The sequence below is a fragment of the Artemia sp. Qi Xiang Cuo genome, chromosome 11 (assembly GCF_049724085.1).
Source record: "Artemia sp. Qi Xiang Cuo chromosome 11, ASM4972408v1, whole genome shotgun sequence".
NCBI classification, from domain to species: Eukaryota; Metazoa; Arthropoda; class Branchiopoda; order Anostraca; family Artemiidae; genus Artemia; species Artemia sp. Qi Xiang Cuo.
Window position 1 is genome coordinate 14,564,421 of NC_142804.1, and position 23,527 is coordinate 14,587,947.

Below are 23,527 nucleotides of genomic sequence, written 5' to 3' on the forward strand. Positions count from 1 at the left end.
CTTAAATGTTTCTCGACATAATAGACTACAGCCAACTTAATCCTTGATTTTTTTTTTTTTCTTCAGGTTTGGCTGTTTCGTTTTAGAATAGGGATTTCAGTTCATGTAAAGGTATCAACTATTAATACGGATATTTTTTTCTAATGATTTCAAATCAACTGTAGTGGTGGCTCGATCTAGTTTGCTTGTATCCCCTACTCTGTCTAATTCTGCAACATTTCAACCCTTTACCTCTTGCCGCTTAGATCTGGAGGTTTCAAATTTCAACAACAAGGCCCTGCGTATCAAATAAAAAATGTACATTTTTTCAAATGTGCAGTCACATTTTTCAAATTTATGCACATTAAAGGAAAAAGCCCTCTTATAAGAATGTTACGTTGCAGATTTGGCTGATTTCACCCCTTTCTTACTACAAAAATGCTGGTTTTGCTTCCATCCTTCCACGCTCTCCAAGGCCGCGGGATTCTAGACATTTTCTTAAACCAAATTGGCCTGCCATAATATAAAGAAAAAAACAACAAAAATGGGGCTCTTTAAGGCCAAACAAAAATATTGACAAAAAAACAAAGCGAATATTTCGGGAGGACAACCGCCTCTCTTCATCAGTGCGAACAAAAAAAAATTAAGGAAAATGCCAAAAAAATATGAAAAGAGAAAAAAAGACAAAACAACACGGGGAGTCAACGTGAAAAAAACAAACAAATAAAATCCAATAAAAAGCTAAAATTAAGAAGTTCAATAAGATTATAATTAGAAGATTTGAAACCAAAAAACTAACACCAAAACTTTAGGCATTGTCTAAAGTTTTTGGATTGTTTGCTGATCGTGGGTATTGGTGAGTGTCCCCGAGTCACTGATTCACCTTTGTTGTTAAGTTTTTGGATTTAATTCTTGTAATTTTGGCTTTTGTTGAATCTTATCCATCTTTTAATTTTAGCTTTTTATTGGATTTTATTTATTTGTTTTTTTACGTTGACTCTCTGCGTTATTTTTTTTGTCTTTTCATTTTTTTTGGGGTATTTTCCTTGATTTTTTTTTGTTCGCGCTGAAGAAGAGAGGCGGTTGTCTTCCGAAACATTCGCTTTGTTTTTTCAGTATTTTCGTTTGGCTTTAAAAAATCATTCTTAATCGTCTTATTTTCTTTATAATTCTAGACTTTCGGTGCATCTTCCAAATAAATTTTGGGCAATGGGGGATAGAATATTTTGGAAGAGCGGTGCTGAGCAATATAAAACTTCATCCAAGCCCAGGGGGGTGGTCGCCTTCATGGCAGTTGACTTTTTCGTATAAATATAAACAAAAACTACCCAAAATTATTATTCTTGCAAAGAAACAAACATTTGATTTGTCTTTCTCTGTCGACAATAGTATCTGACTTAAACGCTAGTGTTGTTGCTGTGTTGTTGTTTTGGAAGGGGGGGGGGTAAAACTACCGTCTGTAGTACAGTTTCGAGTGACAATTTTCCGCTTAGACAAAACGTTTAACTGAAGTACAGTCATTGGAAAAAAAAACGGTCTATACAGGGGGAGGGGGGTTTCTTTCTGAATCTTGCGAGTATTTTAAAGTACCGCTGATTAATTGTGGTTGAATAAAACGAACAAAAATCATTTTTAATTTCTTTTCTTTTTAAGGCCTGTATACCGGTGTAAGTTTCTCCCTGATTCAACTAAATTGGCATCGTTTTCTGATGATAGAACCGCCTGTATTTGGGACTTACCAACTGAAACCCAACTTAATAAATTTGAAGGTCATACGGTAAGTGTCTTTTCAGCCAATATATTCATCTTGCTTATAACATAGAGGACTCGTATTAAAAAATAATCTATTGAAAAGCAACATATCTGAGGAGTTAATTATTTTAAAGCCCCTTTTATGGGTGTGGAAAGGAGGGTTTTTAGAAAGGTCACCAGAGGTTGAGCAATAAAGCGTGACTCGCACAAAAAAGTGTGTGAGTGCCGTTGAAAAAACAAGAAAGGTTTTTGGAATGCCATCAGGATTTTTTTTTTCGATATTTATTTATTTTGGTGGCTTTCCCAAATAAGTGAAAAAAAAAAAAAACCTTCGGGACAGAAGCCACTAAAAGTACAAAACCTGACATATATACCACTGGGCTATTGAATGGAAGTGTAGTTCAGTTGACATGTTGATTGAAGATTCGTAGTAGGCTTTCGATAAAACCCTCAAACATGTGTTTGATGGTTCTTTTGAAGCATCAAACCTTGACTGGTCGGAGATTACAAGTAATACATTAGTAAATCTGAACATGTGAACTGAGCATCTCAAATCTGACCATCTGAACTGTTAAAATCTGAGCATCTGAACTCTACAAATAGATCACAGTCTACCATCTAGAGTAGATTTTTGGGAGAGCTCACACAATAGCACCTAGGTATATTAGAAGAGAAAAATGAAAAATTAAGTGAAACTAAATCGTATTCTTTTACCTGTAGTCCAACTGGCTCTGCTGATAGTTAATATCTTATATATATATATATATATATATATATATATATATATATATATATATATATATATATATATATATATATATATATATATATATATATATATATATATATATATATATATATATATATATATATATATATATATATATATATATATTTTGAAATACTAATAATAATTCTTAATAGCGGATTCTAGAGTGCGTTCATATTATTAAATTTTACTAATAGGCGAGCAGAAGAGGGGAGTTTCTTGTCGCAAGGGCCGTTGTACCTGCCGGGAGTGTGACTCCCTTAAACTGCGGGGATCAGGTAGCAAGAGACTACGCTTCCCTCGCTTATTAGCTTAAATAGCTCTGTATTACGTCGTAGTTTATTGAACTGGCTCCTCCCCTCGGACTTTGATTTTGCATTACGGATTGTGACGTGGCTGTTGCGATGGGGAGTAATGAGAAATTGGTTTGGAATGCGTTACTGAATTATGCTTTCCGTGCGATAAAAGCTGGTAATCGCTCGGAGGATATAGCGAAAAAAGCAGTCGAGTTTTTCTCAGAGGAAGCAATTGCAATGGCGAAGGAGTTATTGTGGCCCCTAGCAGGAATTACCACACGTGTTACTGCGCGATCGAAGAACACCGATGATATCCTGGACATATTAAAAGTATTTCGGGTTTGTGAAGATAAAAATATCTCGTTGCCGCGGTTTGTGATTTTCGAACCTGATGAAGTTCCGATAATCCCGGGAGAAGTGACGGCTACCCTAACCCGGAAAGTAAACGAATTGTGTGCTAAGTTCGATAGTTACGTGGATTCTAATCCCTCTCCGTCTGTCTCTGCTATGCCTGCGGCAGAAACCAACACGATCATGTCGAAACTGTCATATGCGGTTGTTTTGAAGAATCCCCCGAAAGATCTTTCGAACCCTAGCGCTCGGAAATCCTATTTGGACAGAGTATGTGGTGATACTAGTTCGAACATTGTGGAGCTGAAACCTAGGAAATCTGAATGGAGAGTAGTCTTGAACAACAAGAATGCTGCCGAGTCCCTGGCTGAGGCAGTGGGTAAAAGTGACTCAACTATAAGTGTTAAAGTAAAAACTCCCGCTTTCTTCGGGATAATCCGCCACGTTCCCACTGAAACTTCAGATGACGAACTGCGCTCAGTTGTACCGAACTGTGTTAAGGCCGTACAAATTGGTAGTACTCGGTCATTCAAATTACAGTTTGAAAGCAAAGCTCATCTCTTTATCGCAATGAACTCTCCGCCCATTTTTGGTTACGAGCGACTACCCATTACAGAATTTAAATTCTTACCGATGCAGTGCTACAACTGTCAGTCCTACGGACATGCAGCAAAATCTTGTGTAGATCCCCCGAAATGTTCAAAGTGCGGTGGAGATCATTCCAGCTCTCGGGACAATCCATGCCAAAATGCCCCCAAATGCGCTCTGTGTGTTTCTTCTCGACACCCGTGCTACAGCTTCCAATGTCCAGTAGCTCAGAAGCTAATTTCTAAACAATGATCGGTGATTCTATACGGGTTGTTTCATGGAACTTAAATGGTGGAGTGGTTGATAAAATGCCACTGTTAGAAGGATTGTTATGTTATAATGATGTGCTCTGTGTGCAGGAACACTTCCTCTCGAATCAAGCCGTTAGTCTGCTTGAGCTAAACGATGGCGTCAAAGTATTTGCTACTCCTGCAAAGTCATCGGGCAGGGGAAGGCCGTCCGGTGGAATCGCCATTCTTGTTAGCAGCAGGTTAAATCCCATTCTGTATAAATCTTCAGACTTTTTTGTTGCTGTTAAGGTGCACAAAACTGTTATCCACTCTGTGTACATGCCAACAGACTACAGAGACAGTAAATCAGAAAAAAATTTAGTGAAGCCTGCAGTAAGCTATCGAGTTCGGTGGGCAGCTGTTCTAGCCAGGGCCTTGTATGTATAGTCGCTGGTGACGTGAACTGTGACTTGACTGATGAGTCTAACGCTCGAGCACAGATCCTCCTATCTTCCTGTGACGGTCTTCGTCTTGCTAACAATGATCTGTGTTTTACTTATATCCATAACTCAGGCTCGACTTCATCTCTCGACTTCATGTTAAGTTCCATCCAATCTCCAGCTTGCGGCAATTCGCACGTAGATCTGAGCGTAAGCGCGTCTGATCACTTTCCAATTATAAACACTTTTCGAGTAATTCCTGCCTCTCCTAACCCCCCAACTAATGAAAAGAAGTGGAAAATCAAAACTAATTGGAGTAAAATTGACCTGGCTACTTATCATTACGTATTGGATGAGATTCTCACAAAGATTAAAGTGCCGTTCCAATTACTACAGCAGAGTGTATGTATTCAAGATGAAGAGAAACAGCTGCTACTAAACATCTACTGTAGTGAAATATCTCACGCACTGTTATCTGCCGAGGCCGCTGCGGTCCCCATTCGTAAAGTCCGAGTGGGAACGGAAATTCCAAAGTGGTCCGAAAACCCTGCTCTAAGTGAAGCATGTGGTCGTGCAAAATTTTGGCTTAGGCTCTGGAACGAGTGTGGTCGTCCGAAATCAGGTGTTGTAAATGAAGTTCGGCTGTTCAGCAAACGCAGATTTGCTAAGATTTTGTCTAAGCATAAATGTGAAGTGATCGATCAACATAGTCAATTGATAAGTAATGATCCAAATGCTATGTGGAGATTTCTTAAACGTAAGGGTGATCAGAATAGTGTCGAACCTGTGATCTCTGAGCAAGATTGGGTGTCCCACTTTACTTCTGAGTTCTCTCCACCCGAACAAGATCTTGAAGATAAATATGAAGTCGAACTTGATAAGTTCATGGAATTGCCTAGTTCTGGTGTTGGCTACATAGTAACTGTTCCTAATCTGATTCGTGCAATTTCAAAATTAAAAAAGAAACAATCGAAAGGTGTCGACAAGTTGTGTGGGTTGCATCTTGTACATGGTACTGCTGGTCTCCTGAGTCATTTAGAGCTTCTATTCCAAATTATCTTTAATTCTGGTCTCGTTCCAGACGTTTTTGGTACTGGAGTAATTACACCTATTTTGAAAAAAGTGAAAAATCCGTCTGAATGCGTATCTTACCGCCCTATAACTGTTTCGCCGGTTTTATGTAAGCTTATGGAATTGCTAGTTATAGATCATATTGCTTTTCAATGTTCTACCCCCGATAATCAGTTCGGATTTAAAAAAGGTGTTGGTCGCGAGCATGTCCATTATATTCTTGCTAATATATTAATAGAAGCTGATGAACTGAATGAATCCCTTACTCTAGCGAGTCACGATGTTAGACGTGCTTTTGATTCTGGGATACATCCCCAGTTATTAGTGTCTGCTCATAAACGTGGTGTGGACCGATCGGTTATTTTGCCTTTTCGGGATATGTATAAGAAGCTTCGAGTCCAAGTTAAAGTCCCGTCTCCTAACGGGCCGATTGTATTACCAAAAGCTATTCCGGTTAGAAAGGGCATTAGGCAGGGTGCAATTTCGTCACCCCGGTTGTATAATAATAGTGTTCTCGAGGCCCAAAAGTTAGTGCAAATGAGCTGCATTTTCCGAGGTTTGGATGTAACATTACTTAATTACGCAGATGATATTTTTAATTTAAGTAGATGTTTGTCTCGTATTGATGAAAATTTTCAGATTCTAGATGATGCTTATAGAGAGATAGGCCTATCTTTTAATGCAAGTAAAAGCGAGATTGTTGCTTTCAATAGGAGAAATGCAGATTGTATAGATCTTGCTGTCAAAGTTGGTGCTCAAGAGGTTCCACTGTCTGACTCCATAATGTACTTAGGAATGCCTATAGGTCATAACATGGCATCTACACGTGCTGGCCAAATAAGTAATTTCGCAGAAAAGGCACGTAAGGCTTACGGGGCGCTATCTTCAACTAAAGCGAAATATAATCGACAAATTCGAGCTAGGCTATATAATGCACTGGTGATCCCACACTTTCTGGCTTTATCACCGTTTTGGCATATATTTAGTGTTAGTGATAAAAGAAACCTTCGATCACTTTTTTACAAATATGCAAAATTTCTTTTAAATACCCCACCGTGGGTTAAAAATTCCAAGATGTCTGCAAGGTTCGGTATCACAGATCCGATTGCTGCTGTGACGAAACGTCGTTCTGAATTTTTGGGGTCGCTTGGGCCTAGTAGTCTGGCAATTGCAAATCGTCCGTAGGGAGTTTTTGTAATAATGTTTTTATTTATTGGCGGTGTATCGTAACGTTTGTTTTTGTTTTTGCAGTTAAGTGTTTTTTTTTTGTTTTTTTTTCTTCTTCTTTATACTCCATTCGTGCCATTTGTGGTTTTGTATCGAGTGGGTGAATAAAATTATCTATCTATCTATCTATCTATATATATATATTTACTAATGACTGCATTGAGTTTTACTAATAACTCACTGCAGCACGAAGCCGCCTCCCTGGAAGTTCCCATTTCCCTTAAATCTTTCCTTACGACATCCTCCCACTCCATTCGGGGACGACCTACTTTTCATTTAGTCCTAGATGACCTGCTTTTTGGTTGGCCGACAAGGAAAATTTTTGGCTATCTGTCATCCTTCATCCGCCAAACGTGTCTTATTCATCTCAAACTTTCTCTCATTATAACCCTAGAAAGCGGGATTAAACCCCATTTCTCGTACAGCTTAGTGTTTGAGATACGGTCAGTCAGTTGGGTACCCAAAACAATCTGTAGGTAATTTCTCTGGAAAACATCTAGCAAATATCCTTCGTTTTTCGGAGCGCCCACGCTTTAGAACCATACTTTACCACTGTCATTACTTTAGCTTCGAATATTCTAATCTTGGTTTGCAGACTTATCTTTCTATTCTTCCAAACTTATTTCAACTGTAAAAAACAAACAGCCTGAGCCTTGGCTATTTTGCTTTTAATATCTTCACTGCACCCACCATCTTTACTAATAATACTACCTAGGTAGGTGAAGCTGCATATATAATAGGTCTTCAAGTAGAAAAAAAATATTTGAAGTGAAAAAAACGGTAATAAATTTCATTCTATTAACTTTTATTTCTTACTTAGTTGAAAATAACTGTTTGTAAATTTCCTTTTATACCTGATTAATGTATACTGTATAAGTTTCTTTCCACATAAATTCGTTCAGGATCCCCCTTATACCCGTTCGGAAACCAATCGGGAAGCAAAAAGTGAACCCATGGCCCCTCTGTCCCCATTCCGTGCTAGCACCTTTCTTCCCCAGCTTTTGGCCAAAGGGTAGGCATTTTGCACCGTTTTCGAACAGAATCACACAAGGATTTGCAGTTGTGTGATTGAAGAGTCAAAGTGGGTCAATGGCACCCTCAATTCCCCCCTCCCTCTGCTCATGCTAGTGCTGATTTTCTGCAGAAAGGTAGGCATCTTTCATCGGTTTGAAGCAGAAACTTGCAAGGATTTTGTCTATGCATGGCTGGAGGACCGAGGTGGGTCACTGGCCCCCCTCCCACTGCCCACACACTAATTCCACTACCAACCTTTTGCTAAGAAGGTGCGCATTTTACAGCTTGTTTGAATAAAATTCACGCAAGAGTTTCCAATTAGTATTATAATAATCCCAAAGTGGGCCCATGACCCTTCCAATACCCCCATCCCTTGCACTCTTTCAATCAAATTTGTTCCTTCGCAGAAAAGCAGGTATGTTGCCTTAGCATTAGTCGCCAACTTTTTAGTACAAAGACCGATGGTATTATTCCCGAAACACTTTCGTTGGTTCCTGCAACATTTCACGTTACTCTAGCAGCGTGAATTCTGTTTAATTAATGTTTTACCTTTCAGGATTACATCAGAGCCGGTGCTGCATCGTATACAAGCTCTGAAATATTACTGACTGGAGGTTATGATCACATGGTGAAACTTTATGACGCCCGGAGTGGCAACTCAAATGTACTGACTATGGACCATGGTGCTCAAGTTGAATCGGTCCTTATGTACCCCAGTGGCACTGTTGTGGCATCTGTTGGTATGTAAATTAAAATTAAATGTGTAGATGTTCCATAAATATTCAGTTATTCAGTTGCAAACTTGATTATATATATAGGTATATATATATATATATATATATATATATATATATATATATATATATATATATATATATATATATATATATATATATATATATATATATATATATATATATATATATATATATATATATATATATATATATATATAATTATTTATGCCCGCTTACAATGGAGAAATGGAGAAAAAAAAGCGGAGTACAAAATGAAACAAAAAAAGAAGAAAAACATGTTCAACACTAAAAATTAAATACAGGTATTTCATTCACAGAAACAGTTGAGTCAGCGGTGAGTCGTATAGTTTACTGAGGGATCGTCTTGAGGCTCTCCGTTCTAGATCGATCACCTTGGTTGATGGATCAATGATTCCATATATGGATGAGATCTCCGTGTTAGAAAATCTTAGTGGAAGTCCCAGCAAAAATTTTGCAAATCTGTAGTACGTGGTTCGTATTTTTCGACGCTCGGTGAGCGACAACATTTCCCACAAGGGTGATATTTACCAGATGGCAGGAGAGACGACGGCGTTGAATAGTTTTGACTTAATAAAACGATTAAATGACCACTTGCATTTTACAGCTTTTCCATATGCTGAGCGGATAAATTTACAGACTGATTCGGTCAACAAGCCTTTAGTTGACCTAGGCGTCTGGCCGTACGTGATACCAAGGTATTTTAGGGACTGGGACTGCTGGATTCTGATACCTTCAAGGACAAGTTTGGAATTGGTTGAGTTGGTGCCGCTAAAAACAATAAATTCGGTTTTCTCTATGTTGACTCGTAGACCTATTCTTCTGTATAGGGTCACTAACAGATGAAGATTCTCTTGTAGACCCCTCAGCGTGCTGCTTAGGAGCAACAAGTCATCTGCATAAGAAATGAAACTTAGATCCAAGCCCTCCAAAAGAAGGTCCCACGAGCGAATCTAGTTACAGAGTAAATCGCAGAATTAAATATGATAGGGCTTAGAGCAGATCCTTGCTGAACTCCTTTGAAGAGCTGAATGGGTTCAGAAAGCTTTTGCTTGTGGTGACCGGCAATTGTTTCCCATCCCAAAGCTAGACGAATATGCGTGTGGGAGTACCAATCATGGAGAACAAGGAAAATGCGGGGGTCGACTCCTGGATCTAAGAGGCACCACATTGCCTGCGATTGGACGACAGAATCGAACGCATCGGAAATGTCGACACTGCAGGCAAAGAGTGGCTTTTTAACTAAAGATGTAGACCTCATTATTCTTCTTAGTAGCCGATGGGCGTGTCCACAGCCCAACCCATTTCTGAATCCAAGTTGTTTGTCTCCCATTAGAGCGTGCGACGTAGTATAGGGCAACAGTACCTTCTCAAATACTTTGCTGATAACCGATGAAACTGTGATTGGTCTGTAGCTTTTACAAAGCAAGGGATCTCGATTCTTTTTCAGAATATTGGATGTGCGGCAACCATGAAAATTGGGAGGTGTGAATCCCTGCTCGATGCTCATTTGGAATAGTAAGGCTAAGTACTCATGTAGACGTTCTGTGCCGTGCTGTAAGTGCCTCGGAGTGATCCCATCGAGCCCTGGAGACTTATTCTTTTTCAATTTTCTCACTATTATCTCAATATGCCATTTGGAAACAATGACATCAGTGCGGCGGAGTTTTGTGCTGATTAATTGCCTATCTAACTCAGATTTATATACGGAGTCCAGCTCGTTGGGTGGTGGCGCAAACACGTCCTTGTAATGGTTTAACCAACTTTCATCGGGAATGGGACTTTACACATTAGCATCGGCCCTGTTAGATTGGAATCACTTCCATAGGATGTTTGGGTCACTCCTGCAATCACAAGACAACTTCTCCACTTTCTGGACTTGCATATTCTCGACAGTACGTTTGAATTCTTTTTTGGCATGTCGAAAGCACTGAAAAACTACTCTAGAACGGGGTTTGTTGCAGTCCTTCCACAATTCGTACCAGAAATTGGATCTCTTCTTGCCAAACTTGACATTTGGGTTATCCCATCCCTTTTTACGAATGTTGGGGTACACTTTTGCCACTGGAACAGCGGCAGATTCCGCAAGCTTCATCGAATGAACAATTTCGGAGCAAAAGATGTTCAGGGCTAGTCTGTCTTCATTTTGGCCATGAGTAAGCATGTGGAACGGTACTTTGATTTTAGCAAGAGTTGAGTCAAGAATATCTTTGTACAAGGACTGATCTATCCTTCGCCATTCACTCTTCATAAACCATGATCGCCCGGGGCACCGCTTGTAGATGGAGAATGGTACCATTAAGCTAATCCCAAGGTGATCGCTACAATTGTGTTCCAAGTCAACAATGCTTTAATCCCGGTCGGAAGTAGGAAATTAACGAAAAAGTGATCGATATCTGATGTAGCCAGGGATGCGCTGTGGACAAACGTGAAGGACTGGGATTTTGGAACCGGGGCCATAGCGTCTGGCAGACACCCCCTTAATATGGTGAAAAAACGATCATCATCCAGAAGCTGACAGTTGAAGTCCCCACAGATAATAATCTTTTCTGACTTGTATTGTTTGGCCAACCTCCCGAGTCTCGCATAAGCCTTCGTGTAACGCCTTTCTGAGAGGACATCACGATAATTTTTAGGGAGGTACACTGATATGACTATAAAGCCATTTGGACCAGGAACTCTGATCGCAGAAAAATAATCGCATGAATCAATTACTGTGCATTGCAAATTGTAGTCTGCAATGATCAAGATTCCACCACTCGGCCTTCTAACTGAGCTGTTGCGGATAGCAGGCTGTAAAAAATAGTCCTTTCCTGGAAATCGGTCAAGGATTGCTGAATGATCGGCTGTTACCAAATGTTCCTGAATGCATATTATGCTATGCTTGGTTACTAGATCACTTTAAAAGAGACAGCTTGTGTGGAGCGTGCCCGTATATATTTCTGCTATAAAGCGAGATAGTTGCATTCATTGCTTACGTTTGTTTGAACTAGCCTCTAATCGTCTTTTATAAACCGGGCATTGCGAGCTATAACATGGATGCTTTCCAGAGCAATTAGCAGATCTAGTATCACGGACACATGGATTGTCTTTAGGGTTTTCGTGATCGCCGGAGCACCTGGAACACTTCGCATTGTTAGGGCAATCTCGTTGCAAGTGGTCAAACTTTTGGCATTTAAAACACCTCGGAAGGGCGGCAACATATTTGTCCACCTTGATATAGCAATAACCAACGTAAACGCCGTATTTCAGTGCTTTTTCAAGAGCATCTTTGTCTCTGAATGTTAGTTTGACTGACTTGGTAGTACCATAGCATTTCGCTTCTTGGATCCCTTCCATAGCAGACTCAATCTCCTCGTTTGTCGTATCTTCAGGGACAAATTTAGCCACTGCCAGGAATTTCGGTTTATGGACTTTAACTACAGCCGCGGAATTCGATTTTATGCTATTAGCTATAGCTTCTGCATCATGCTCGGTTCTAACATATAACACCAGCGTATCGCTTCTCATAACTACCTTCTGTACTTTTCCGGATGCACCATTGGAATCAAGAAATTCTTTCTGCTTTTGGCACGATTTATAGATTTCGGGTGGTGCTTCTTTTACGTGAAGCGGGATACTTAGAGATTTGCTGGGAGTAGGCCATGTTTTAGTGTCAAAACTGGCGTTGCATCGGTCCAGCCATGCATTAATTTTTTCACCACATATATATATATATATATATATATATATATATATATATATATATATATATATATATATATATATATATATATATATATATATATATATATATATATATATACATATATACATATATATATATATATATATATATATATATATATATATATATATATATATATATATATATATATATATATATATATATATATATATATACTTACTTACTTACTTTGTACTTGTTGCACGTTCAAGCCGCATCCAGACTCATCGTGGCGCCCAGCAGATGACGACATGTCTCCTTCCATAGGTTTCACTCGAGGGTAGCTAGATCCAGCAGTTCCAGCCACTGGTGATCCCAGCGACGGCCATATTTTCGGAATCTCCCGATTGGCTCCAGATCAGACCTAACTGTTGCATGCCACGGCCTCTTTCGGCGTCCTGCCCTCTTCTTACATACAGGTAGTGGTAGGCATTTGAGGCATTTTTTTCTTACATAGTCATTTGGTGCGCGCATTATGTGGTCTAATCATCTCAGTCTTTTGAGCTTAGCAATTTCAGAGACATGTGGGCAATCCCTACATTTCTCCTTACTTGATCATCTGAGAGTGTATCTGAGGAGCAGATACCAAGGATATGGCGCAGGCATTTTTGGTTGAATATATTGAAACTAAACAACTCGACTGTTTTAAATGACCACGTATCAATTCCATAAAGGAAAAAGAGAGAGCCATAGCTTCGTACTTTCAGAGCCTTTTATGTGGTAATAGTTCACTCCGCTTCCAGAGATACTTCCGTAGTTGAAGGAATCAACTCCTGGCTGACGGTATATGGCTCTCAATTTATTCTGAACATTTGCCGGCAGGGTTTACCATCACTCTAAAGTATTTGAGTAATTAAAAATCCTCTACCGGATTTCAATTCAAGTTCAGGTAGGTTTCATCCATCCCATCTGTTCGCATGGATTTTGTTCATAGTTGACTTATTTGGGGACCATTAGAGAGTACTATGGCTGCAACATCATTTATCGAAGCCTGGGCTTTTGCAATGGACTCAGAATGCATGTCCACATCGCCAGCATAGTCAAGATGTGTGATAGAGAAAGACTGGCTAACTACAATGTCCTTACAATTGCTCAGGACCCTGAAGGTCAAAGTAACGATTAAATTGAAAAGTATTGTTTAAATGACACAGTCTTGCGGTACACTCTCCTTAATGTGGACCGGGTCTAGAAGATTCCCATTGACACCTGCTCGGGTCTCTGTTTTAGCATAGCGGACCTCGAGCAGATTAATGATTGTTTTATGTAAACCGTCCTCTCCTGGTGTTTCCAATACTGCATCACGATAAACCAAATCAAACGTGGTAATGAGGTCTTCAAAGAATTGGATCATTTCTTGCTGGGGTTTGAGCCGGTGCTGAAGGATTGCAGGCTAACAATCTGGTCATAACAACCCATGCCCGGTCTGAATCCTGCTTGGTTTGGTCATAATCAGCTGTTTCTGGTGTTTCTAAACCTATATAGAAGTAAAAACCGTAGAGAGCTTAGTAGCCATTGATATAAGTCATACACCTCGGTAGTTTTCGTAGTCCATTTGGTTCCCGTTTTTGAAAATGTAGATAATTACTTATGTCTTCAAGTCATTTAATATGTAGTCATGGTCCCAGCCGTTAGTGATCACGCTATGGAGTTCATCTACCACCGCCCCGAGGAGAGCTTTCACTAGCTCGGCGGGAGTCACACCTATTCCTGGGCTTTTATGGCTTTTCAAAACTTAGATCACCTTAATTGCTTCATCCATGAAGGCTGGGTCCATGCATACAATTTAATATGTCTGGTTGTGCGGGGGATTCTGCGTTTCTGTGAGTGGTTGCTTTTGATTACGGTTGTCTCTTGGTCTCAATAGTTCTTGGAAGTGAACTTGCCATCTTTTGATACGTTCCATACTGCTTGTGAGTATTTTCCCGTCTTTTGCCTTAAGCGAGGGAGTGGTAGTTTGCTTCTTGTTCTTAGTGAATTTCTTAAGTTTCTGATAGAGTTCTCATATATGTCTCCGTGATGTGCTTCTTTCTATATCACTGCAAATATTAGACCAGTATGCTTTTTTGTCAGCACTTGCTGCTTTGTTAAATTCTTGTTATATTATTTTGTGTATGTGGGACTTCTTTTTTGGCATTTCTTTTTTCCCGGCAGAGATCCTGATTGTGTATTTTTAGATCAATTCCTTGGTTTAACACTTGGCGAAACGAAGTATATTTGAGGCGGCTTCATTGATGTGGTCTTTAAATTTGCTTAATTTATTTTCAATCTTTATCTTGGGGCACTGATCAGTCGAGGCTGCCTCCTTACTGTGATTTTGAATGACACTAAAGCTTATCGAGAGTCCAAGGACAAATGCCCCTTGGTACTCAGCTAATTTCAAATTTTACGTGACCATTTTCCGGCTTGGCAGAGTAGCCGCCCTTGCGATAATTCTATACTTTAGCCCTGTCTTCAGAAGGATGTGGTCAGATTTACTTTTATATCCCCTTGCAGCACCTCTTTTAACTCTCGGGTCCGAACCCAAAAATGTAAATCATCGGGATAAAGAGGTATAATCTATTTAGGCTTTTATTCTTCCATAGCGGAAGTCTCATATTTATATATGACATAACGTGTGCCCAAACCAGGTATTAGACATTGCAATATTATTCTGCATTGCAAACCGCAAATGCCTGTTTCCATTTGTATAGCTATCTCCAAAGGCGTGCATGTCGATCACTCGTTTCAAGTCATTCAGCCTTTCACTAATCTTTGATTGAAGGCGCGTCGAATTAAGAGGATATATTTCCATGGGGTCTTATCAATGATTCTTAGTAGGTCACTGTTATAATTGATCGTTTTGCTATTCAGCTACATCTTTTATTCGGGTGTAAATTCTCAGTAGTGCCAAATTGTGTGCATAACCTTTAGATCTGGCCTTTGCAATTCTTTAAGACACAGGGTCATATTGGGGTAAGCAAGTGACCGTTTTGAGGAACAGCAGGATACCTGTTCCTGCTCAAACAGATCCATATAATTGTCCCGAGTTATAAAAAAGACCGCCTTCCCAGCCGAGGATTCAAGAGTCAAGATGCTAAGTTCATATAGTCTTGTCTCAGAAACGCGCTGAATATTAAGGTTATAAAGAAAAAATTTCTCCGCTAAAAAAACTTGTATCAGTGAAAAATTAGTTAAGCACAGGTTCGAGCAGCCAATTTTCAGGCCTTCTCCTCTTTATAGGATGGTAGTTAGCATATTTTTTGACGAGAATGCCATTCTTGTCACATTACGTAGTATCAGGGTTGCTGTAGCCAAACTTTTAATCATCATGTTTGTTATCATCATTGGGTATTTCTTGGGGATAAGCTACATCACAAGGTCCCACGTATTGCGGCCGCCCAAAGTACGTCGGCTACTACCTTGCTCGGTAGGAATCTCAGTAATTTTTACAGCAATACACCACTTTGAGGTTAGCTAATAAATTTCCTATGCTGTCTAGGGACAGAGAGTCAAGTCTCATTGCCTGAATGCCCACCATACATATATATATATATATATATATATATATATATATATATATATATATATATATATATATATATATATATATATATATATATACTACTACTACTACTACTAACAAATCAATGCAGCCTAAGTTGCCTGAAGCCAACACAGTTTCGCACGCTCCTCATCCATCTCAATCTATTCAAAGCCATCCTCGTTACGCCCTCCCAAGATGTTCCCATTTCCCTTAAATGTTTCCTTACGACAACCTCCACCCCATTCGGGGACGACCTTTTTTTCGTTCTGGCCCTAGACGGTTGGCCGACAAGGACAGTCTTTGGCAATCTGTCGTCCTTCCTCTGCAGAACGTGTCCTAGTCCTCTCATTCTTTCTCACATTATAGCCCTAAAAAGTGGAATTGAACAACATTTTTTGTGCAATTCACCGTTTGAGATACGGTCAGTCAGTAGTGTATCCAAAACAATCCACAGACAATTTCTCTGGTAAACATCTAGTGAATCCTCCTCCGTTTTTCGGAGCGACCACATTTCAGAGTGACCACATTTCAGAACCATACTTGACAACTGTCATCACTGTAGCTTCCAATATTCTAATCTTTGTTCGCAGACACATATTTCTATTCTTCCAAACTTCTTTCAAATTTAAAAAAAAACAATATCCTGGGCCTTTGCTATTCTGCTTTGAACATTTTCACTGCACCCACCGTCCTTACTAATAATATTACCCTTTGGGTAAGTAAAGCTGTCCACTTGATCCATCTTCTCTTTTCCCAACTTCATCTCTTCATCTTCACTTATTCCGAGTCTTAGCGACTTAGCCTTCGTGACATTAATTTTCAAATCTATTCTTGCACTCTGAACTCGCAAAACCTCTAAAAAGTTCACTCAAATTGCTCACACGTTTATCAAGGATGCTTAAATCATCACCATAATCTAAGTCTAGGAGAGTTTTACTTCCCCATTTAATCCTATGGTCTCCCATTACACTTGCTCTGTCCCTAAAAACAAATTCCATCAAAATAATCCATATAAATGAGAATAGAACGTGACCCTGCTTAACTCCTGATTTAATACGAAATCACCTACTAACCTCATTTCCTACTCTAACCGCAGCAATGTTATTCTCGTACAAAGCACTAATCCCTTTAATGTATTTATCTGGTATACCGTAGAAGGATAAGACCTTTGCTGAAGCTCTTCTATCATAGTGAGCTTAAATGGCATATATCCTAGGACTCTCCTAGTCGAAAGGCGTGTCAGTGGGCTTTAACCACAGTCACAACCCTCTTTCTTCACATTTTGTGTAAAGTGTTTTAATCGCCATCTCAAAAACGAGCCGAACAGATCGAACATTGGCCCTTATTTCGCTCCGAATTGTGAATTAAGGTAATTGAGACAGCCACAACATCCACATGTTGTAGCTGGAGTGTTCACTTGGGAAACTACAGGAAACCTTCGCTTAGCAAACGACCCCTTAGTGCTCACAGGCTGATTGGAATATATCCGCTTTTTTATGCTAAAACTTGTCTTTGAATGAAGAAGTTTTCTATACTCTAGGACTATTGCTTCTGGGCTGCAGGGATGATGTTGGCCCTGGATGCATACTTTCTTGGCCTTTCGACTTTTCTAATAAATTGATTATCTAAAGATTTTGATCCAATGCTTTGAGGGGTTACGAGGGGGGGATGTAAGAAAGAGAATAGGAGTAGACAGGTGGGTGTCTAATTACTTTTGGCCCTGAAGAAGGGCACTAGAGCTTGTAATTTCCGATCTAATGAGCCACCTACCAACTTTTAATGACTTTGCCATTTGTATACATATATATACATATATATATATATATATATATATATATATATATATATATATATATATATATATATATATATATATATATATATGTGTGTGTGTAGTTCGTAGGAAACTAACAAATTACAGAACAAAAAGTTGTTTAGAGCCTATTACCACTAAGCTAAGGCAACTAAAAAAATTTATTAGGTATGGGGCTCGAACCCACGACCAGATGGTAAGACCCAATGGGGACCCCACCCTAAGCCTGGCGCTTTAACCACTGCGCCAACCCAACTTAGAAAAATGTTATAGCGACTAGGTAAAAGCTGGGAAATATTTTGGAATGAAACAGCTAAAGCAAAAGCTACGGAAATATGTCTTACGTAATGATGATTACTTTTCCCAGAAGAAAACAAATACTGTAAAATGGCTGATTCTTTGGTCAATTAAAAGAAGGAGGAATTGAATTCACGCCAGAATTTCCCTAATTCAATTGAAATTGCTGATTTGACATCTTGCAACTTAAAATTAAAAAGTATTATAGTACCGGGAGGTACTATGTATAAAGTACGTGCCGAGCCCTGGCACGGCTACGCGGTAGGCTTGTATATATTGATTCTCATATTCGCTTGTCTTCTAACCTTAGGCTCTTCTTGGTGTCATGTTGTCACCGTAGGTTCGATACAGCCACCCTGAAAAAAAAAATACAAGTTCTTCCTTAAAGTTATGACCTATTTAGATTGTTTGTGGCCAGAAATGTAAAAATGCTAGTTTTAAGAAAATAAAACAACTATGCAGCCGATATCGAGGTTGGGTCCCGGCACGGCTACGCGATTGGCTTGCTTGTATTGATTCTTATTGTCGCTTGTCTTCTAACCGCAAACAATTTGAGCCTATTTTTGATGTCGTGGACCAGGCCCCGGCGCAGCTACTCAACAGGTTTGTATATATTGATTTTCATTGTCGCTTGCCTTCTAACTGCAGACAATGTGGGCTTCTTTTTGATGTCATGGCGTCACCATAGGTTCGATACAACCATCCCGGGGAAAATACGAATTCTTCCTTGAAGTTTTGACCTATTTAGATCGTTTTGGTGGCCAGAAATGTGAATATGCCAGTTTTAAGAAAAATAAAACAAACTATGTTGTCGATTCCGAGGCCAGGCCACGGCACTCGGCAGGCGGAGCGCTTGTATATATTGATTCTTGTTGTAAGTAGCAACCTCCAAATAAATCCACTTTTTTTGCTGCTCTTTCCTCGGGAAAATGGAGGACTCCACATGGAATACATCTAACGTTGAACAATCCCAATGACTTGTCGCTTTGATTTTTGACACGTTCTGATTCTCGCTGTTGCTGGCAATTCTCGCTGCCGCATCTTTACTTTTGTTTTGGCTCGTTGTAATTGTTGTTGACAAAAGTATTCTAACTGTGTATTTGCTTGTTCTTCATTTTCGTTTATCATTACTTCAGACATTTTTCAATACCCTTTACCTCAGCTGCTTGGATTGGCCTTGTCACTTTTGATGGTCTAGGGTTTTCATTTGTCCTGTAGGCATTATGAAACTGTTTAAAACACCTTTCGTAAATAGACTTATTGGACTTAATATTTTATGCTTAGCTACTTTCCTTGTAATGTTACATGCGTCATAGATATAAAAACGATACGATCACTTCTGGGGAGAGGGGAGGGAATGATGTAATTTGTTCTCTGGAAATGTGCTTATAAATATGACATCACTCATAAGGATTTCTCCTGAAATTGAAGCTCTAAATGAATTTTCTCAAACTCATAACCTATGTAAATCGTTTTTGCAGGCCACAAAATCCCAGAATTTCAATTTTCCATGTTCTGATTCTCGCTGTCGCTTTTTGATCGTTTTTTTTATTGGTTATGTATTTGACACGTTCTGATTCTCGCTGTCGCTTGTAAATCTCGCTGCCGCTTATCTTCTTACCGCATATTTCTTTGTTCTTGCTGTGGCACATCTTTTAACCACATATTTATTTTTTCTTCACTTTAAATTTTAAATCGTTCTCCTCGTTGTCGCCTGTCTGACCGCATATTTTTTTGTTATTCTCTTTTTTTTGACTTGTTGTAATTCTAGCTGTCGCTTATCTTCTAACAGGATAATTCTTTGGTGTTCATCTTCAGTTTTTACTTGTTCTAATTGACGCAAGTATTCTAACCGTAAATTTCTTTGTTCTTCATTTTCAGTTATCATTACTTCAAACATAGTTTCAATACCCTTCACCTTAGCTGCTAGGATTGGTTTTATCGCAATCGATGATCTAGGTTATTCATTTGTCCTCTAGGCATTACTAAACTGCATAAAACGCCTTTTGTAAATAGACTCATTACACTTGGTATTTTATATTTCGCTATGTTTCTTTTATAATGTCGCCTGCATCACAGATACTAAAAACGATACGATCACTCCTGAGGGGATGGGGGATGGTGTAATTTATTCTGTTGAAATGTTCTCAGAAATATGACATCACACACGGAACCTTTTCACCAAAATTAAGGCTCTTAACGAATTTTCTCAAACTCATCATCTATATAGATCCTTTTTTTAGGTAAAAAAAAATACGAGAATGTCAATTAAAAAAAAAATATGGAGTTGTTTTCGAGAAATCATGCATACATAAATAAATAAATACACAATTAGTGCTCCTTAAAAGAGGTAAACCTGAAAAAGGTTTATACCAGCTTTGCCTCTCACTCTGACCTGTCTTGGCTTTGTCTCCAATTGGCTAATGGCTTCTTGGCAACTTGATTTTGATGGCCACCCCTAAGCGTTAGTGTTCACAAGCTAATTGGAATATGCCCGCCTTTTTTTATGTTAAAACTTATCTTTGCGTGAAGGGGTTTTATATACTTTAGGGCTATTGCCCCTGAGGCTGCAGGGATAATGCCGGCCCTGGATGCGTACTTATTTTGCCTTTTGACTTTTCTAAATAAAATAGTTATCTAAAGATTTAGATCCAATTTTGTGAGGGGCTACGAAAGGGGGCGTGTTAGACAGGGCATCGGAGGAGATTTATATATATATATATATATATATATATATATATATATATATATATATATATATATATATATATATATATATATATATATATATATATATATATATATATATATATATATCTTCTTCAGCAGCATTACGCGACGCTAAACTCGAACTCCTTCAACTAGCATTTCCTGAAAGAGTAGCTATAGCCACAAGAAGCCGCACAAAAGACTCAGCAACATCAGAAATATTAGGTTTACTAGCTATAGGTGATAGGAATAATATCCCACTTCCAACTTTCGTCATCACTCACCCATCTCAAGTTCCACAGGTCCCTGAGACCAACTTCTCTATCCTGCTAGGTGAAATTTGGGATTTGAAGAGCTCAGTGTCCGCGATAAAGCAGTATCCGACGGTTGTTAACCTGATAATTTGCCCAGATGTAGGAGCTACATCCGTAGCAAACAACAAGCCCCCAACTTGTACTGTAATTATACAATGGATCCCCTGAGTAGACTACAAACACTTAGTCAACTTCAGTCCAACTTCAGTCGCGTAATGCTGCTAAATCAAAGAAGTCGCATGTAATTTTCGACAGCAACGTTAGATCCAACTTTTTGTTTGACTGGAGAAAGTTTAGGATTGGTTTGTGATATAGAGACGTCTGTGCCATGTTAAGCACCGATAAGCAAAGGAAGCGTAGGTCCTCGCTACCTATTCCCCGCAATTTAAGGGAGACTCCACTCCCCGTAGGTACGACGGCGCTTGCAACAAGTAACCTCCCCTATTCTGCTTGCTTATTCGGGATTAGAAAATTGGCCAAAAATGGTCGTCGAGATTTTTGATTTGAGCTTTTCTGTTTTTTCTGAAAATCTTAATAGCAGGCGAAGCGACGATTCCCGTTTACCTAACCCCCGCAATTTAAGGGAGGCCCCTCCCTGCGGGGTTAAACCGGCCCTTGTGGCGGGCAACCGTCCCTCTTCTGCCCGCTTAGTAGGAAAATGACCTTTTTTTGTTTTTGACTTTTTGTGTCAAATTTGGACACACCGGAAAATATAGCACCGACGATGTTGTATCGGCAACACTGCGTTGGCAGTCAATTATTGACAGCTTTGCAATGATAATTCAAATCTTTGGGGAATTGAAAGATTATATGTCAATTTACGGTGAAAAGGGTCTGGTCGTGGGTTCGGACCCCATACCTAAAAAAATTTTGTAGTAGCCGTAGAGTGAAGTGGTAATAGGCTCTAAACGACTGTTTGTCCTGTATTTTGTAATTTTGTTCTGTAATTGTTGGTTTCCTTGCCTTGTATATATATATATATATATATATATATATATATATATATATATATATATATATGTATATACCAACAATTACAAATTACAGGACAAAAAGTCGTTTAGAGCCTATTACCACTTCGCTCTACGGCTACTACAAAATTTTTGTTAGGTATGGGGCCCGAATCCACGACCAGATGGTAAGACCGAATGGGGACCCCATCCTAAGCCTGGCGCCGTAACCACTGTGCCAACCCAACTTAGAAAAGTATTGTAACGATTGGAGAAAAGCTGCGGTATCTATGGTATCTATAACGTCATGAGAAGTTACCAATGTTTTCGAATGAATCTAAACAACTAAAGTAAAAGGTGTGAAAATATGTTTTAGGTAATGATGCACGAAAATGAAGCGCAAATGAGATCTGCGGTTGGAAGATATTTGACCGCAACAAGCATTACAATGAATCCTAATTGAAACAAACTGGCAACAAAATCTGCTGGTAGAAGAAACGCGACAGGGATGATCTCATTGAATCTTAAATGAATTCTGCAAGTAGAAAAGAAGCAACAGTGAAAATCGCATCGAGTCCCAGAAGAAAACAAATCTTATAAAATGATTGATTCTTTGGTGCATTAACAGGCAGGAGGAATTGAATTCACGCCAAAAGTTTTTAATTCAATTGAAATTGCTAATTTGACACCTCATGACTTAAAACTGAAGGATAACGTGATAATTATGCTAATTCGTAATTAGAGAATCAAATATATACAAGTCTGCTGCGTGCCGGGGCTTGGGCGATGCCTGGGCTTCCGGTATTGCATATAAGTATATAACAAAATAAATAATTTATACAAGAGAGGTATAGGAGTTCTAGTAAGATAACGGACGTCGCGTATCCTGTGAAAACAGAAAACTGTCATTAAGGATTGTTTTATTGTCATTTATAAATTGGTTTGTTTTTCATTGTTATTTTATGTTTCTTATTTACTTATAGGTGGCACTGATGTATGTATTTGGGATATTCTGGCTGGTGGCAAACTGATTGCCCGTTTCTTGCCCCATCATAAAACCATTACTTGCATGACGATGGCGAGTGGAGGAAAGAAAATATTAACAGGCTCAATCGATAAAAAAGTGAAAATAATTGACGTTCAAAACTACGATGTCGTTCACACGATTACGTACGATTCGCCTGTTGTCAGCTTGGGCATTTCGGTATGTTTTGTTTATCTTCTGTTTTAATTTTGTCTCTTATTGCGTTTAAGTTTTTTATTTGATTTTTAGGTCAATGAATTAGTTTCATGAACCTTCCTCCTACGAATTTTTTTTTTATAGCGTACTATCTGGAGTTGAAATGCTGAGAGTAACTCATCGTAGCCTGTATTGGTGAGGTTGTGCCAATGGCTCCTTTCCCTTCAAGTTTCATCATTATCCAAAGATAAATTCTTAAAAAAGAGTTCAAGTCCTTATTACGGTAAAAATAAAATAATCAAAATACGCACCATATTATTTTTAGTGATTTATTATTCTGTTGTATGACCCACAACAAGCCAAGCTTCTTGGGCCGAATAACTTTTTTAAGTTTGTAATAGTGTTTGTGGCTTGTTGTGCTTTATTATTGTGTTGTGTGGCCCGCAACAAGCCAAGCTTGTTGGGCCGAATAACTTTTTTACATTTGTAATAGTGTTTGTGGCTTGTTGTGCTTTATTATT

At 38.9% G+C, this 23,527-nt stretch overlaps 1 protein-coding gene across 1 annotated transcript in view; it reads left to right on the forward strand.

Annotated features, from left to right (window-relative positions):
- The window catches only part of LOC148946675 (U3 small nucleolar RNA-associated protein 15 homolog), a 62,994-nt gene that overhangs the window by 16,445 nt on the left and 23,022 nt on the right, over positions 1-23,527 (forward strand). Inside the window, exons 4-6 of the mRNA XM_089097080.1 lie at positions 1,633-1,756; positions 8,274-8,457; positions 22,810-23,030. Coding sequence (XP_088953206.1) covers positions 1,633-1,756; positions 8,274-8,457; positions 22,810-23,030 — 529 coding nt within the window. The remainder of the gene's footprint in view (positions 1-1,632; positions 1,757-8,273; positions 8,458-22,809; positions 23,031-23,527) is intronic.